We start from the raw sequence: 19,209 nt of genomic DNA on the forward strand, positions 1-19,209 counted from the left end.
GGAGTAATTTGAGGAGGATGAGACCCGACTGTCTGATTTAATCTTTTGGTGTTCTTGTTGATTGACATGTCACTTGCTTAATAGTAAGAATCAGTGCCTTCCTTCTTTTTATGGTTCTACCCAGAGAGTGAGGGGGAGTATATCCTTTTGACATTGCAGTTTAAGAGCTACTATTCAGGGCCCTATTTTTTTCAATAGTCTAAATATGTACATTTGTTTAGTCACAGGAAATTATGCACACATTTAATATCAATGCAGGAAACCAACAAGCAATTTCTACTCACTACTTGCAGAGGGAGCATAAGGAGGTGGTTGTCAGACTAACAATAAATGTCACGCAGGGAGTGTGCTCTGCATATGCAAAGGCCATTTTCATAGGGACAACTGTACCTATGTATGACCTTCCTAAAGTAAGACGTGTTAGGTTGAAACAGCTTCTTGGATATTTCTTTAAGGCAAGTTTTTCTTTTTCTTTTTATTTCTTCTTTTCTCCATCTCTCCCTTCTTTTTTTTTCTTCCTTCCTCTCTCCCTTCCTTCCTACTTTTCTCATTTTCTCCCTTCTTCCCTTCCTTTCTTCCTTTCTGTCTGTCTCCCCTTATCTGAAGCTGTTCAGGAAGGAGACAGCAACATGTAGATAATTGTCTTTCTTCCACTGGGTATATTTTATTATATTAAGAGAATTTAAAGGGGACATTAAAAGGAGATACTGTTTTTGTTTTAATTTTTAAAAATTATTGTGAGAAAAAGTTTTGCTAGAATCTCCTTTGATAGAAAAGGAAAATTGGGATTAGAATATATATGTGCATTTATAGCTTGCCTTTCATCTGAAGGGCTTTTCTGACTACTTTACAGATATTATAATAATCTGTCAAAAATGTTTTAGGTAACTTATAGAAACTTTATGGCAGTATAGCTTGTGTGATTGAACTTTGATATACTCTAGGATTAAAAAGAGAGGAGATATAAAGATAAGACAGATTTGGAGAATGAGAAGAAATGATGGTCTTTTTGACAAGGAGTTAATATTTGATTCACTGTATTTGGGAATTCCAATAAGCTTTGATCTCCTTGCCTAGAAAATTCAGTAGAAAATTGAATTTGAGCAAGTTGAAAGCTGAAAATTTGATATGCTCTTTTGACTTGAGGTTACTCTGTGCAGGAGGAGAGTATGCTACAAAAACACTTTCATATTGCACCAATAGGAAATAAAAAACACGTTACAAATCAGTTATTCTGTTGACTTCACATTGTTTGATTGGAAGTAATTTCCCTTTGATTGTTTAATTGCCTATAAATGCTTTTCCTTTGCATCTCACAGTGACGACTCTGCCAGGAATAGTCTGTGAGTAGCTTAATGTTTGGCTCTTGTGCTCCTTGTAGACGTGGCACATACCTCTGCTCTGTTCATGGAGCCTGTACTGTTGACATCCCCCAAACACAACACAATTGGGTTCAACCCATCCTTTTCTTCAGAGAAACAGTTCTTGAATTGTCTCTAATATGTCAGCGTATAGAGATAAGGTATAGTAGTTTTCTAAGAGAATTTAACAGTTTATGTTTTCATTTCTATGGTGAATAAAATGCATTAAGATAAATATAACAGAAATGGTAATTTTTATTATATTTTATTGATTATGCTACTACAGTTGTCCCAATAGTTCCCCCCGTGCCCCTCTTTACCCAACCCCCACCTACTTCCGCAGGCACTCCCCACACCATTGTCCATGTCCATGGGTCATACATATACAGGGTCCAGCACAAATAACACCCCCTTTCATGACAAAATCTTTTATTACAAAAATCATAAGCATGCAATTCTGTAACATAACAATATCACACTCAAGTGCACCATAGGACACTTTAGGTAAAATGTTCAAATTAAAACAATAAAGTATTATACCCATATTATTAACCTATGAACCATGCTCAAGCAGGCCTTACTTTTGCCGGCTTCTGTATGTTCTTTGCTACTCTGTTTCCTATGCTGTACTTTACATCCCCATGATAATTCTGTAATCACCAATTGGTACTTAATCCCTTCACCTTTTTTGCTCATCCTCTAACCCTCCTTCCATCTGGCAACCCTCAAAACGTTCTCTTTATGTACGATTCTGTTTCTGTTCTGCCTGTTTGCTTTTTTAGATTCAATTGTTAATAGATATATATTTGTTACCATTTTATTGTTCATAGTTTTGATCTTTTTCTTAAATAAGTCCCTTTAACATTTCATATAATAATGGTCTGGTGATGATGAGCTCCTTTAGTGTTTTCTTGTCTGGGAAGCTCTTTATCTGCCCTTTGATTCTAAGTGACAACTTTGCTGGGTAGAGTGAGCTTGGCTGTAGGTCTCTGCTTTTAATGACTTTGAATATTTGTCAGTTCCTTCTAGCCTGCCAAATTTCTTCTGAGAAATCAGCTGACAGTCTTATGGGAACTCCCTTGTAGGTAGCTAGCTTCTTTTTCTCTTGCTGCTTTTAAGATTCTTTCTTTATCTTTAACCTTTGGCATTTTAATTATGATGTGTCTTGGCATGGGCCTCTTTGGGTTTATCTTGTTTGGGACTCTCTGCATTTCCTGGACTTGTATGTCTATTTCCTTCACCAATTTAGGGAAGTTTTCTGGCATATTTTCAAATAGGTTTTTAATTTCTTGCTCTTTCTCTTCTCTTTCCAGCACCCCCATAATGCGAATGTTGATATACTTGGAGCTGTCCCATAGGCTTCTTACACTGTCCTCATTCTTTTGGGTCCTTTTTTCTTTCTGATGTTCTGATTGAGTGTTTGTTCCTTTGTTATATTTCAAATTGCTGATTTGATTTTTGGTGTCATCCGGTGTCATCCATTCTACTGTTGAATCCTTGTAAAATGTTCTTTGTTTCAGTTAGTGTATCCTTCATTAATGACTGGTGCTTTTTAATGAATATCATGTCCTTTTTATGCCATTGAAGTCCTCTCTGAGTTCATCTTCTCTCCTCCTAAGTTCATTGAGCATCCTTATAACCAGTGTTTTAAATTCTACATCTAGCATATTGCTTGTCTTTATTTTTTTTAGTTCTTTTTCTGGAGTTCTGTTCTTTCATTTGGGCCATATTTCTTTGTCTCCTCATTTTGACAGCCTCCATGTGTTTGTTTATATGTGTTACATAAACTGTTACATCTCCTACGCTTTGTAGAGTGGTCTAACATAGTAGGTGTTTAGTAGGGTCCATTGACACAGCCTCCCCTATCACCCAGCTGGGTACTTGAGGTACACCCACAGTGTGGGCTGTGTATAACTTCTTCCTGTAGTTGAGCCTTGATTGCTATTGGCAGGTCAATGGGAGGGTTTACCCAGGCCACTCAGCTGCAAGGACTGTCTGTGACCACTGATCACCAACCTCCAAACACTGTGGAGGATCAGCTGTGCAGAGGCCTACTCCACAGAGCAGGACTTACTTCACTAGGGCTGTGGTGCCCACTGAGTCCACCCCTGAGTGTGTTGCTTGTGGAGGTGGTTGGGTGGTGGTCCTCTGATGTGGTCTGTAGCTGTCCACTGGGTGTGCAGGCTCTGCGGCTTCCTGGGAGATACCACAGCCTGTGTTCTGTCTGGGTCCACCTGGCACAAAGCTACAAAATTATCTGCAGATGGCTACCACTTGTGTTGGGCTTAGAGGTGTCCAAGCGAGGCCAAGCTGTGAACCAAGGCCAGCTGCTGCTAGTGCTGGACCTGGTGCCACTTAGCAAGAGGTTTGCTAAGGCCTCAGGGCTTGCTGAGGCCAGATGCTGCTTGTTTGAGATGGTTTAGGAAAATCTGAAGCTTGAACCCATACAAGCCATTTGTATGGAAAGCCCCTGGAAACAGGCTGGGTGGACCAGAAGGTTGGGTGAGGCAAACCATCACAATCACCAGGGCGGGGCAAACAGTGTGAGCCAGGTTGGTGGAGTCTCAGATATGGTGCCTGCCTGGGAGCTCTGTGTGGGAGAGGGCTCATTAAAGGAACAGTGGCCTCTGCCAGCACATCCATCTGGGAGAAAGCTGTCCCCCAGTCTCACCTTGATGCCAGACACTTCAACTCTTCCCCATTTGCCTCTGGTGCCTTTCAGGCTGCCACCCCTGCACTGGAGCTCAGAATGTATGAGTCTAAATAAGTTCGTGCATGGGCCTTTAAGAAGAATTGCCAGGGAGTCCTGCAGTTTCTGTGTTCCACAGTCTCAATTCCCACTGGTTTATACAGCAAGGAGTTTGGGAAACTTATCTTCCCAGCACTGGGACCCTGTTTTGTGGGGCCTCTTGTGGGGCTGTGTTCACTCACTCCTGAGGTATCCCTCCCAATTTTTATTCACCACATGTGTGTGTAGGGCCAGCCTGTCCGTGTCCCTGCCCCTCTTACCAGTCTTCATGTGGTTTCTTCTTTAATTCCATAGTTGTAGGACTTCCATTTAGCTTGATTTCTGGTGGTTCTGAGTAGTAGTTGTTTTGCAGTTTGGTGTAATTTTGATGTGGTTGTGTGAGGAGGCAAGCCATATTTATCTGTGCCACCATCTTCAGAGAGGGCCTTATATCATAGTCTGCCATATGCTTATTTTAGATGTTTGTTATTTGTGATAGTGATGCTTTTTTGTCACCAGATATCATTCTTTCACTCATCTATAGTGAGTAGTAGGACAGACACTGACTAAATGATGTGTTTGGACTTCACAGAAATCAATAGTAGCTGTGTTGCTGAGAGTTTTGCAATAGTTAAATAAAGAAAAGGAGAGTTGAGTCAGCCCAAGGTACATGTTAGTCTGGGAATGCCAGAATGAAAAGAGTCTATACTCCAACAGCCAGCACTGTATGCACGATGAAAGTAGAAATTCAGTTTCACCAACACATCATTACTTTATATTAATGTTAATTTGAATTTTATTTGCTTTGTATTTTTAATTTGTATACATGTTAGTGTTCTGTTGTTATATAAAACACTATGCATAAATAAAAATTATTCCTAGTTTTATGTGGGTATGTGTAAATATGTAATGTAATGAAATGTAATAAAAATAAATTTTAGGTCATATTTAGGTAATGTAATAAAATAAAACTCATTTAGAGTGGTTTTGTCCTTGAGTGATGTAAAAGGTAAACACAGCAATATATTAAATACTTGGAGCAGTGAAAACAGTTTATTTAGTAACTTGACTAGAGGGGAAAGAGCTGAGCTCTGCTCTGACACGTGCGCAGGTGACTGGACGATCTGAAGGGAGAAAGGGGTGGGGGAACAGTGCCCACCCCCGCTTCCCGCAGCAGAGTGCTGGCAGTTAAAATTACAAAAAGCGGGAAGGGGTTGGTCCATGTATATCTGGGTCTGCTAACTGGCCAGAAATTAGGCTCCTACTTTCCCAAAGAAACCAGGAAGAGGGACCCTGTCCTGAGGTGTGGGCTGAAAGAAACAGTCAGTTCTTTAGGCAGCCTGGAGTTTTCGCAGGCAGGCACTTTAAGGGGGACTAGGGTCATCCTAGATGTGTGGCCTTGAGCTGTTGGAAATGTGTTAGTGTTTGTTCAAGTCTCTGTTGCGGAGGGCTGAGGCCTGGTTGTGAGGAGGGCTCCGAGGAGCCTGCCTGGAGCTGGGTCAGGAGGCGAACCTTCGTCGGTGACAGTTGCAGCGTTGACAGTGTGTCCTCGCTTTCTTATGAAAACAGTGACTGTTGCATATCAACTGTATTGGAGAGAGTTTGAATTTAAAATTTTAACTGAAAAAATGTGATAAGTTATGCCATTTTGTTTCAGGGCCGAGACCTGGACTGTAAAATTCAGGAATATAAAGAAGCTGGAAAAACTTTTTCAGAAGATCAGATAATAGAATGGTTTATCCAGCTGTTGCTGGGAGTTGACTACATGCATGAAAGGTATGTTCATTTGTTACTGAGGGACAGGATATTTTCTGAACTTGAAAATGAAGTTTTGGGGGGTAGAATTGAAAGAAAGCAAGACCAAAAAGTAAATTACTACAGTTAAACATCTATAATATGCTTTTTCATGAGAAAACCGTTGAATGATTGTATGTAGAAGATTTACTTGAATAACTTTTTACTGTTGATCTAGAAATCAAGTTGGCCTTGAATACAAGACAGAAATTGTATTAAACACATTCACTATATCTGATCATACCCTGTGAATCACAAGCAATTCTTAGATACCTCAACATGCTGTGAATTTATTATATCTTACAACAGCCTGAGCTATAAATACCTTAGGATGCTGCAAATGCATTGCACGGTCACCTTGGAGAGTGTCAGTGCACATTTAGTGGAGTTTACTTCTCAAGATGAACTAAGTAATTGAGGCAAAAGGTACTGTTTGGTACTCAGACTGAAAGTTTTCTGATAAAGAAGGTCAAGGTATGCTTTATGAGTTTGGTTGTCTATAATCTGTATTTACAATGTGCCTCAAAAATATATTTTAAAACATTTAAGAAGTTTTAGATGTTAGAATGTTTTACAGACCCATACAATGATATGAACACATTTAAAAAGATGAACATGCTTAGAGCATGAAAGTAGATGTTAGAAATGTCTGTGTTAGCTTTTGACTCAGGAGTGGGAGCGACATGTGGTACGTTTTTCTTGAACAAAGTGGAAATTTACAGGGTTTGCCGAGGTCTGCCTCTCCATGGATGTCAGATAACTTAAACGTGTCATCTGTGTTTTCTGGTACATAAGAAGTCATTGGGTTATTCTGTGCTTTGCCAGGTATCTTCTGGAGCATGTGCTCCAGGATACAGTTAGCCAGGGACTTACTGACAGCCTGTAACAATCTTTTGATTGATGTAAAACCATTCTAAGAGACAATAGTAAGAGTATCAAATAATCTTTTAATAAACTACCCAGTGCTACTGAATGTAGGACATTTGTATACATATAGTTAATATTGTAGTGTATTTTTTATTTTCTTTACTATTCCTTGGCATATGTGTTAGCTTATCCATAAGGAAAACAACACATATAAAGATGCTAACTTTGGTGTTTTGTGTGCAAAAAACAAAACTGAAATCTGATTCATTTAGGAACCCAAATATTTTTGATACATTTGGTTCTACTTAGTACTAGTTAAAATAAAGGAGTTTAAAATAACCTTCAAAGAAAGGATTTAAGTTTTTTAGAATCCTTCAACATTCCAAGAAAGTCATGAAATGGGGCTTAAATATTTGGATATTTGTGGAACTGTAAATCTGAAATACTATCCTTTGATTCAGATAACAAACTGAATCTAACCCTAGATTCTTATTCATTATGTTGCTATAACCAATTATAAAGTTATATATAAATAGAAAATTGTCAGTTTTATATTTATTCATGTATTAGATAGTGATAAATGAAATACAAGGCCTAACTTCAAATTGCTGGTTAACTAGCAAAGATAAAACATGGACCAAAATAAATATAAACCATGTATCATGGTGGATATACAGGATTGAGAATCTCTACCACATACTCTATTATGGTCCTGGGCAAGTTGCTTAACCTCTCTGAGCCTTTGTTTTCTCATCTATAAAGTAGGGATAATAATGGCATCCTCACCGCTTACTTATAGGGCTGTAGGGAATATGCATTGAGATATACATTTTAAAAGTTTGTGAACTGCTAAGCCCTGTGTAAATGTCTGTGGTTGTAATTCAATGTAGAAATGAGGGCATAGCCACCAGAAAGGCTAAAAAACCTCCCGCCAATAACAAGTGTTGACAAAGATATGGAACTACTGAAACACTCTTATATTGCTGTTAGGATGTAAATTGGTATAATTACTTTGACAAAATGTTATTTTTAAAAATTAAAAAAAATGTTTAGTAGTACCTCCAAAGCTAAACATTCAGATACCTTGTAACTCAATTCTGTTTCTCACATGAAAATTAATTAGCCGTGTATAAGCCAGTCAGAGAAAGACAAATACCATATGATTTTACCCACGTATGGAATCTAATGAACAAACTGAACTAACAGGCAAAATAGAGACAGACTCATAGATGGAGAGCAGAATGACAGCTAAAAGTGCAGGTAGAGGGATTGAGGAAAAAGGACTCATGGACATGGACAACAGTGTGGTGATTGCAGGGGCAGGGGTTTATAAGGGGACTAAATAGTAATGGAAAAAATACAATAACAAATACTGAGAGAGAAAAAAAGAAAAATAATTACCTGTGCCCAACAAAAGACATGTACAAAATTGTTCATAGAAGTCTTATTTGTAATAGCCAAAACATTAAGAAATGTCTGTTTAGCCCTGGCATGGTGTCTCAGTTGGTTGGAACATTGCCCCATGCACCAAAAGGTATCAGGTTCTATCCCTGGCTGGGTCACGTATGTGAGGCAACCTATTGACATTTCTCTCTCACGTTAATGTTTCTCTCTCTCTACTACTACTACTTGAGTTGTGATATCTCATCTCATCTTCTGCCCTCAGAACAGAAACTCTCCTTATTCTCAGGCTGTTAGACTGAATTACACCACCTGCTTTATTGGACCTCCAACCTGCAGATCTAGGAACCTCTCGGCCTCTCTATGTATGAGCCAATTCCTCAGGATAAATCTCTAGTTCCAGCTCTAGCTCTGACTTTGTCTCATCTCCATCTTTATATGCCTCCCTGTATCTCTTTATCTCTTATTGGCTCTGTGTTTTTGGAGACCTGTGGCTAATACAGTGCAGCAGCAGAGGAGATAAAGAAGACCCTAGAGAAACTAAGAAGAATTAGGATACAGAAGAAATTATTTTTTTCTGACTCCTTTGGAGAATTCCTGAACTTATTTTAATTTGGCTTATTTATATATTTATAATATTCCAAAACTATATACTCATAAATAATGATGTTAAAAGCTGAGGATATTCATAGTTGAATAAAAGCTATGTATCTTGAGAATGTAGCACTAAAACTCACTCCTCCCTGTGGGCTTGAGCCTCTGTTGCACAGACAGATCTAAGTTTTTTTAAAAAGGTGATTATATTCTGAGGCTCATTACCAACTCCCTCAAGCTTCCATAGGCTGGTTCAGTATTGGGGGACTTTGGAACCCTGGGCAAAGCTAGAACACTATTCTCTCTGCAAGTGAAATCCTATAGCCTTTCTTCTCTTTGGTTTAAATAATTATCTAATCTAAAACATCATCCCCTGTAGATGCTACAGCAAACTGGGCATAAGGGAACTCCCTGGGGACAGAGACAATGTCTTGTTCATTTTTTGGGCCCCTAGTGCTAACATGGAAACAACCAAACCAAACCAAACAAACTGACCACCCCCTCCCCCGCCAAAAAAAACCTCATTTCTTTTGAAAAGGGGAGTTCAATTAGCCTAGATTTTTCAGAGATGGGCAGGAACAGCCCCTGTGCAGAAAGCCCCGTATTTGGACCTTGAGGCCCTCCTGACCTGGGTGCTTTCACAGTGGAGGAGGAACCAGGACAGAGACACTGTTGCTAAGATGACTGCCTCCTCACCCAACATCCCACACGTTTCCCCAGCCAGTATTCTGTTAGAATGGCTAAATATTCCCAGAAAGGTGGCAGGAGGAATTTATTTTTAATGTAGTGTGAATCCAGGTCAGAAAATATGTCAGAAGATGGGGGTGTGCTACCTTAGTTTTGAAGATGGAGAAGCAAAGAGAAGATGTGGTGTCTGTGGTATTACTGGAGATTCCTGCTTTTGCCTGGTTCTTCTTCTTGAGGTTGTTCCAAGGTCACTTTTTTTCAAGGAGACCCCACCCCAGGGCCAGGTGTAGGCAACTCCTGCTGTGTTGGCAATAGCTACATTGGAAGAAGACCTGACTCCTCCCTGACTTGTGACACAGAGGATGGTCATGAGGGCTCACAATGCTGAGAAGGAAGCAAGACAGGTGCCTCAGAATCTAGGACAAAGGCCACGTGGCAGAAACCAGCAATGGCAGCTGCCTGGGCCAAGCATCACGAAGGAGTCCCTGCTTGTGTCAAACTTTGGCAAGATGAGTTTGAGATCCACCCGAGACCCTGCCAGATGAAGGACAGACTTGTAGGAAAGGGAGCTGATGTGTCAGAAACTATTAAGATACGGGCTTAAGGGGAGATGAAGGTTACGTTGTCTATGCCTCCCCCACAGTTCTGCCTCTGGCTGGGGTCCTGAGCAATACCTGCGCTGTCTCCACAGACTGTTCTTTACTGTGGCTCTGGAAGCGAGAGGCTATAGAAAAGGTCCTGATGGAGGAGACAGAAGCAGCAGCTCTGATGTGCATTTGAACACAAATTGCCATCTCATCTTAACCAGATCGCTTAATTCTCTTGGGCATCATGAAACTGAGAAATGAAAGGGACCCACTACGTCTACAGATACGGTGTGGGACATACGAGATAACAGATGGAGGGGAGCTGCTTTGAGCTTGTTAGAAGAAAGATTTTATAAAAGTTTCCTATATTACTAATCACCTTGTTATTTCTTGGAATTGATTTTTATATACTTCAAAAGAAAGAATGCTAACTGCGTATATGATAAGATTTTCTTGCTGGAATTATTTTTGCTTACTAAGAACACAAAGTCAATAAGTTATAATTTTAAAAAAATTCACCAAAGAGTTTAATAGCTGATCTGTTGCACAAAGTTTATTATTTCATCACTATGGCACCAGCCAATTACTTCTCATAACTGCCTCCTCGAATATTGTTTACCTTTTTCATAAAATACTTAGTGGTGAATAACATACCCACATATTTATAAATGTGAGGGCTATTAATGTGTTATTATGTGCAACTCATCTTCTATTGCGTAGTCTAGGAATCTTCAGATAAGTTTCTCTGGAATATATTACTTACTCCAAGTGTGTAATACCTGATTTCCTAGTAGGTCCCTGGATCACTATTCTGAACTCTAAACCCTTAGACGCTCCAACTCCCTGGGCACTTGTAGTGAAAAGAGACCCACACCCACTCCTTGGATCTACAGTCGACAGCTGCAGGAACCAAGTGAACTTAAGATCATTTTAACTGCAAGTAACAGAAGCAGCTTAAAGAAAACTCACTATCTCACCTAAAAAGAAGTGTCCAGGGAGGGTGGTTAACTCTGGTGGCTCAGTAACACCCTCAGGGCTTCAAGCACTTTCTCTCTCTTTACTCCATTCTCAGCGTGGCCAGCTCTGGTCATCAGGCCACTGTCTCGTGGCTACCACGATGCCCGCAGCGCTACCTCATGTCACCCTTTCATACGCAGTAGCCAAAGACCAGACATGCTAACAGGGACATATATCGCCCTCTTTTTTGATCTTTCATCAGAGTTGGGGAATATTTCCTATAAGCTTCCAGCAGACTTCCCTAATGTCTCATTGGTGTTAATTTTTTTCCAAAACTCAGAAGAGATAAGAGATTACGGAGTATTAATTTAGTGCAGTTGCCAGACTTAACTTTCTGTCATCTGTGCTGTTTTATAACTCTGCACACACAGAGTTTAACTTGAATATTTTTGTCCATAAGAGATGCACATAATTTCTTTTCTGTAAAACAGATAACTCCGGGATGTGGTTTCTGGCCGTGTTGGGTATTAACCAGTTTTGTATCCAACCCAGGAATCACATCTGCCAATAAATACCCTAGCTTGTCACAGATCCTTTGACTCAGTTTTAATATCTTATTAGTTCCCTCATTAATTAATTAGTTCAATTAAAACTCTTGACATGTGTTCATTTTATATTTTCATATTTATAATTTTACCTTCTTGAAAATAATACTTTACCCTTGGGCAGAATTTTGTCACATCACTGCCTAAACCAGTCACTCCAAAAGGAAATGAGAACACTCAGTTTATTTCCTATACCCTCCTACGCATTCACTCCCCACTCCCCACTGCTCTTACCTACCAGAGCTGAGGAGGGCCTGGCCTCCCCAGGGCGCATGGGATTCTGATGGCAAGGGAGAACTGCAGGAGAATGGCCACTGGGTAGGCACTCAACAGTTCCTGCCCTACCGGGGGAACCCCAAGAGTGGGCAGAGAGGATGCCAACTTTTGTTTAACCTCCTGTTTTTGAATGTAACTGTTTTGAACCATTACATAGTCAACATACTCATGCTATGGCAATATAAGAAGGCAGGAGAGAATATTGATTTAATACAAGAGTTCTATTATTTTTTAATTACTAAATGAGCACCAAGGATAATGGCATTGATCTTTGTGCCAAAGATAGTGTTTTTAAAATTAACATACATTTAGTGAGCATCTACCACGAGTAAAACATACATAGGTAGGAATTTTGGTTTGTACAGTCAAGCAGAACCCTTTGTACTCTAGGCTGTGTGACCTTGGACAAATTGTTCAGCCTCTCTAGGTGTGGATTTCCTTATCTCCAGATTAGGCATAAAATAGTAGCCTAGTGCTTTAGATTATAGCCCCTGGGATTATTTGTTTTAAAATTAAGTGTCCCAGACTTGTGTAGTCTACTTTTATTCTTCCTTTTCCTCTCAACTCTCAAAAGCATGCTCATTCCTCTCAATTCTCTGAAGCCTTGAAGAGGATAAAGATTAGAGGATGAATTAGAGGAAACCCCTGCCAGCAGCCTTAATTCTTCCCTTTATGTACAGTTCAGATTCCATTCCCTTTCTGGGTCTGCCCATCTGTCTCCTAAAGTAAAGCAGAGGGACTCTGTGATGGGCTGTTCTCTGGGCCTGCTCCTCAGTCAGGATTTGCAGCTTTGCTCTGGATGGCTGGGGTTTGCCCACTGCACCAAGGTAACAGTATGGCCCCAGTATTATCATTGTTATGGTAAAACAAAGAATTATTTTTATAACTGTTATTTCTGGTGTTAACTAATAATAGTACAATTTTACAGCTGTGTTCATAAGAGTAATCATTTGATGAGAAAGAAATTTCCATGTAACCCTGATGAATGTCTATATTTTTAATAGTTTATAATTTGTAATAATGTGCTGTTGACTGGGTTCCCCCTGCCATCTTTATCATAGTTATCTGTGTGCTTTTATTTCTCCAACCTGATTGTAAGCATTACGGGATACATGGCCTTGTCTTATGAATCTTTACATATCCCCCACATCACATAGTACAGCACATAGTGTGTAGTTGGCATTTATTATTATTACTATTCTAGATTAATGAATGAGCCCCACAAGGCGGCATTCACCATTGTGCCAAGGACAGAGTTTCTAAAGTGAACACGCAGCTATTGAGCCTCTACCGAGAGAAAAGAACCGTGTGAAGAGAAGACGATACAGGCTGGCCAGGCTGGCCTGAGTGTTTGCTGCGGCTGCTGGAGGCACTGGCAGGACCAGAGTTCCCAGTCACCTGTAAGCTGTGTATAGGATCTTAGACTTTTCTAGAAGCAGTGCAGAGCCATGGAAGGTTTTAAAATCAGAGGCTCAAGAGCCGATTTTCATTTTATAAAGCTATGTCTCAGTTCCTAGCTTAAGTCTCAGGAATACTGTTCCCAGACCGGGGTCTCCTATTTAGGCCCAGTAATTATAGTAATTGATGGCTATTATAATCTTTAGTTGTTAACAATATCTTTTGTTTGTGAAATCAGGGAATTATATAGTCCATTTAAAAAGATGTCAGTCAAAAATGGTTTGAAGAGTTTAGGAACACATAAGCCCAAGAATTTAATCAAGTTCAGCCTACCAATTTTGCTAAATGTTTCCAGTGTTACAGGGGGATGGTATAGGCAAGTAAGATTGGACCTTGTAGATCTTATAGTTTAGCAAGAACGATTGGTCAATGGAAGAATGTTGTGTCAAAAGAAGAACAGAAGTGGGAGAGCATGTCTAACTTGCTGATGATGGTTAGAAATTAGGAGACAGTCATAGAGGGGATCCTTTCCTAAGGTTGGGCCTCTAGGAAAGAGTCTGGGGCAAAGCCTGGAATGCTGATACCTTCTAGGGAGGTAAGAGTGAGGACAAACTGAAGTGAGGCAAAGATATGAAGCAAAGTGAACTGGTGTGTTGTTGTATTGGTCATTGGTTTACAAAGAGATGGGTAGAGACAATAGCAGGTTGCTTGACAGGGGTATGTGCATGGCTTATACCCCTGGATATACTTGGATAGGGGTATTTGCATGGAGTATTTGCATGGATGACACCACATGGCTTATACTTGGATAGCATGCCTAGGGGAGAGAAAGGAGGGGAAATCTGTCTGCTTATCTTTCTTCTCCTCTTGTTTCTCATTGGTTCACGCCAAGAGAGTTAACTCCCTTGTACTTTCTTCTAGTTCCTTTCAATGCCACTTGGAATGCTAGATTCCACATCCTGTGGTGTGATGTTTTATCCTAGTCCTTATTTGGGAGGAGCCAGAGGGCCAGGCATTCACAGACAAGACTGATGGATCTCCAGGACCAGGGGTGGGCAGTATCTTTGGAAGGAAAGAAATAGGGGACCCCAAGGAGCTACATGAGGTTTGTATTAGTACAGTCCTGGAGGGCAGATAGGATTCTGAGAGGCAGAGGTGATAGAGGAAGGTATTTAAATATGAGCAGTGACACTGAGGGAGAAACATGTGTGCTGCATTTAAGATAAAGGAAGTACTATATTGGCTATGACAGAGATATGACAATTTCTTGGCCACGAATTTTTTTCCCTTTAAAAGTTACTCCAATATATAACTAAATGTTTATTCCTTTATTAGGTTGTTCATATGAATAAATTAACCAATTAGAAAAAATCCTTCATCAGGCCATTTCTTGCAGATGTATAAACAAGGTGAAAGAGAAGGCTGGAAACAGGGGACTCCACGTGCTAGGCTGTGTCGGTTCAGCAGCGGCGGGGTCAGCAGGGTGTGGAGTGGGGAGCGGTGTGTGGAACAGTAAGGGGGAAGCACAGTGCAGCTGGAACCACTCCCAGTAGTTCAGTCTTGTTTCTCTTGAGGTAATGTGTATAATTCAGTGGCTCTGTTCACCATTCATCCTTGCTGGCTAGCCTCACACAGACTTCCTTTTCTGATTTATTGGTGCTATAACAGCAATAGCAATGTGAGAAATAATAGTAAAAGCCATCACAACCATGACTCATTCATATCTCTGCTCTAAGGTCACTTTCTCTAAGGACTTTTCTGACCACTGATCTAAACCCACATTGCCTACCCTGATTAGTCTGTAGCCCCTTACTCTGCTTTATTGCTTTAATAGTTTTAATTGTTAGCTGATATCAGATTATATAGCTGCTCATTTAGTTGTTTCCTGCCTATTTACCTTACCAGAACAAAACTTAAACAACAGAGAATGTGTCTGTCTCGATCAGACATTGCCATTGCCTGCAGTGTGCCGAGCACCTTATCGGTTTCTATGTAACTTCATTGAGGCCAGAGAGTATGTGGACCGTCTGCTGCTGACTCTTTGTGATCCAGTGAGACTCGCTTTATGGATTAGTTCATGGACAGTTTTTGACAGTATTTTATGTGTGCCTGAAAGAACATGGACTTTTAATTTTTTTATGCAATATTCAATTTATGTGGATTAGCTCAAGCTAATTGTTTTTCAAATCGATTACTATGTTGCTAAGACCTATATCCTTATTATTTTTTTGTCTACTGAATCTATTACTGAAGAAACTATGCTAAATTCCCTACTATGATTGTGGATTTGTCAGTTTCTCCTTAAGTTTCTATTAATATTAATTTTCACCATATATTTAAGCCTGTGTCATAAGTTGTACAAAAGTATGGACTTTTAAAATCTTCCCAATAAATTATTGATTTATATGTAGTAATACTTTTTATTTTTAATTTGCCTAATATTGCTTTTTGCTAGCTTCCTCTTGTTTAGAATATCTTTCCTACCCTCTTACTTTCAACCTTCCCATGTCCTTATGTTTTAAGTATGTTCTTTAGAACAGTTTTAAAAAAATAAATCAGTCCTGCTTCTCTCTGTTTTAATTGATGATTTTAGTGTGTTGTGAGTAACAATATATGGAATGTACTTCTATTTTATTTTGTTACATCCTTTTTCTCCTTTATTCTTTGGACTGGTCAGGTTTTTCATTCCCATTTTCTACTACCAGTTTAACAATTATACATTTTATTCCTAATGTTTTAGTATTGACCCTTCAATTATTAAATTGAATAAATGGAGTTTTAAGTTAATCACTATATCTACCCTTTTTAACATTACACAGACTTTAACTCCAAAAACATTTCCCCTTCCTTTTATATTACTGTTATTTTCTTAATATTCCACAAACTAATGATTACCATTACCATTGTTACTACTCTTAAGGTGACCCTTGTTTAGAGTCCTTACAGGTATTCACCCCTTGGCTCACCATTCCTTTCTGCACCCCAGGCCTTCCTTTTATGCCCATTTTTATTCTTGGCAAAATAAATCTTAAGTTATACTCATTAAGCATAAAGTTACAGATTGACAGATATTTTGTCTAACACTGAAAATATTATCTTCCTGACTTCTGGATTATGTTGTCAGTGTTGAGAAGTGAGTCTTCATCTAATTGTCCTTTTATTTATTTTTTAAAATGTTTTGTTTATTTATTTTTAGAGAGAGGGAAAAGGAGGGAGAGAAACATCAATGTGTGGTTGCCTCTCGCATGCCCCCAACTGGGGACCTGGCCCACATCCCAGACATGTGCCCTGACTGGGAATCGAACCAGTGTCCCTTGGTTTGCAGGCTGGCGCTCAATCCACTGAGCCACATCAGCCTGGGCTCCATCTAATTGTCCTTTTAATTAAAGTAATTTCTTTTATTTCAGCTCATTCTCAGTATTTTCTCTTTGTAGTTGTTATTCTCTAGTATTAGAAGGTTTTGTCTACTTGTGGAATGCTTTTATTCTCTTAAAATTCTGCTTGAGATTTCTTTTGGGTCTGAACTTGTAAATTCATGTCTTTCTAGATTCTGAAAGTTCCCATCATTTTCTCTCTGGATTCTGCCTTTTCCCTAATCTCTTCTTTTATTTCAGGGTATTTATTTCAGGGTTGTCAAACTCATTTTCACTGGGGGCTACATCAGCCGAATGGTTGCCTTCAAAGGGCCGAATGTAATTTTGGGACTGTGTAATGTAACTACTCCTTAACCAGGGGCCAGGAGCTCTACATTTGGCCCGTTGAAGGCAACCACAAAGCTGGTGTGGCCCCTGGTGAAAATGAGCTGGACATCCCTGTATTAGGTGTGTGTTTGGCTTTCACATTCTCTTCTCTACTTCTGTGAACCCCTTCTAGGGATCTATTTGTACATATGCTAGGACTTTAAAGCCACATTTCAGATGTCCCTTATACTCTTTTCTGTTTCTCACCCTTTGTGTGTGTGTGTATATGTGTGTGTGTGCCTCTTAGTCTGAATATTTTTCATGAGCCATTATTCCATTTTCTAAATCCTCTCTTTGTGTCTAGCCTGCTTTCAAACATATCTATAGAATTCTTAATTTTAGTAATTATATTAGTTTCAATTCTAGAATTTCCATTCAATTATTTTTTTAATGTATTTAGAATCTAGTTCTATGGTGAAATTCTCCATTGTGTCATTTATTTTCTTGAACATATGAATTATAGTTACTTTGAAGTCTTAATTGAAAAATTGCAATAGATGGATCATCTATGTATCTTTCTTTTTCTTTTGCCTTTGGGCCATCTGGTCTTTTCTCTTGGCATGTCTGGTAGTTTTTGAGTGAATGCTGGACAATATATGTGAAATAGTATAGAGATGCTGGATGATACTATCTTCTGCTGGAGAGGATTTAATTTTTTCTGTCTGGTTGTTACAGGAGGGACAGATCACCTCCTTCCAATAAGAAATTGAGGCGGTTTAAGGCTGGTTTCACACTTTGTGAGGGCTGGTCTATTTTCAGTTGGCCCCCACTGAGGACTCTAGTTCTTTTCTAAGACCCTCCTTCCTCATCTTTGTGTCTGTACTGAAGGCTCCACTTGGTCTTGTAACCTCATAACATCTGCTTTCTCCTTAATGTCTTTCCCCTGAACAGTTTAAAATTCAGCAGGTGCCTCAGAGGAAAAATCCATGCAGAATGTCAGACTCAACTTCTCTTTTGTTTCCTTTTGTCTGGAAGATTTGTCCCTCAAGTCCTGGCTGTCTTGGTAATCCTGAACTATAATTTTTGTCTGATAAGCTCAGTGAAACTCTGCAAACTCTAGGCCATAGCATTCTTCTCATGCCAGCTGAACTGAGGGAAACAATGCATTGCCCTTCAGTGCATTTTCCTTCTCTCCAGCTTCTGTCTCCTCAAGTGCTGACTCCCTTGGTTTGCATTAGCTGATCTCTGATAGCTGTAGAGTTGCTCTATAAGAAAAAAATTTTATCCAGATTTTACATCATTTAAATTTTTTAGTGTTTTCTGTATGACTGTAGAAGGTGGGAGATTCAGTGTGATATAAGCTTACTCCATCATAATTGGAAGCTGAAGTTTTATTCTTGAGGTTTAAATTTCAATACTCACATTTTCCTCTTAGAAGTTCTGTTTGGTTGTCTCTCAAATCAGCATCATTGGGGAGGTGTAGTATCCTATTTTTATCTTATGTTTTCTATTTTCCTTTATGATTTTAATTATTTAAAATATAGTTATTTTATAGTTTAAATCCTATTAGATTATCTGACATTCTCAGGGGTGTAATTTCACTATAGTATCTGCTGATTTTTGGTTTACATTTGCTTCCACCCAACACCCCAAGAGGGTATTAGTGGTCGAGTACTAATTTTTATGTAAATTTCTTGGCTTTAGAATTTCTGAGGCCATATAGCTATTGAATAGTTGAACCCCAAATGTAAATGTGCAGAGACATATGATTATAAGCTCTAAAAGAAGATTTTTTTTCACCGTACAGATAAGCTTTCTTTTAAAAAATTTTTCTAATTTTTTTCAATTAAACTTTTTTTCAGTATTATTTTATATTTGTTTCAGCTGTGCAGCATAGTGATTACACAATCATATACTTTACAGAACATTCCCCCAACATTTCTAGTACTCAGCTGGCACCACACATGGTTGTTACAATGTTATTGACTATGTTTCCTATGCTGCACTTTACATTCCCATAGCTGTTTTGTCAGATAAGCTTCCTTGTCATTTTGTTTATTGTAAGTGAATGTTTCTTAGGTTTCTTTTTGCTTAAGGTGTGGACCACAGATAGGATTCTGACTTGATGCATATATATTAGTTCCAATTCTCCACATTATATTACATAGGTTCAATGTCTTGGCTCTTGTTTCTGGGAAGCCATTAAAGCCAGTTACCGAGACAAGCGCAACCCTGTAGGTTTTTCTGTTATGTAATCCTCAGCATTTGCTTTAT

The 19,209-nt window shown here is 39.1% G+C and overlaps 1 protein-coding gene across 9 annotated transcripts in view; it reads left to right on the forward strand.

Annotated features, from left to right (window-relative positions):
- The window catches only part of NEK11 (NIMA related kinase 11), a 216,287-nt gene that overhangs the window by 60,695 nt on the left and 136,383 nt on the right, over window positions 1-19,209 (forward strand). For all 9 annotated transcript variants that reach the window (XM_036030649.1, XM_028518308.2, XM_036030651.1 and 6 more), the window contains one exon: window positions 5,747-5,865. In XM_036030649.1, coding sequence (XP_035886542.1) covers window positions 5,747-5,865 — 119 coding nt within the window. The remainder of the gene's footprint in view (window positions 1-5,746; window positions 5,866-19,209) is intronic.

Source organism: Phyllostomus discolor, chromosome 7, assembly GCF_004126475.2.
Source record: "Phyllostomus discolor isolate MPI-MPIP mPhyDis1 chromosome 7, mPhyDis1.pri.v3, whole genome shotgun sequence".
Classification (NCBI taxonomy): domain Eukaryota; kingdom Metazoa; phylum Chordata; class Mammalia; order Chiroptera; family Phyllostomidae; genus Phyllostomus; species Phyllostomus discolor.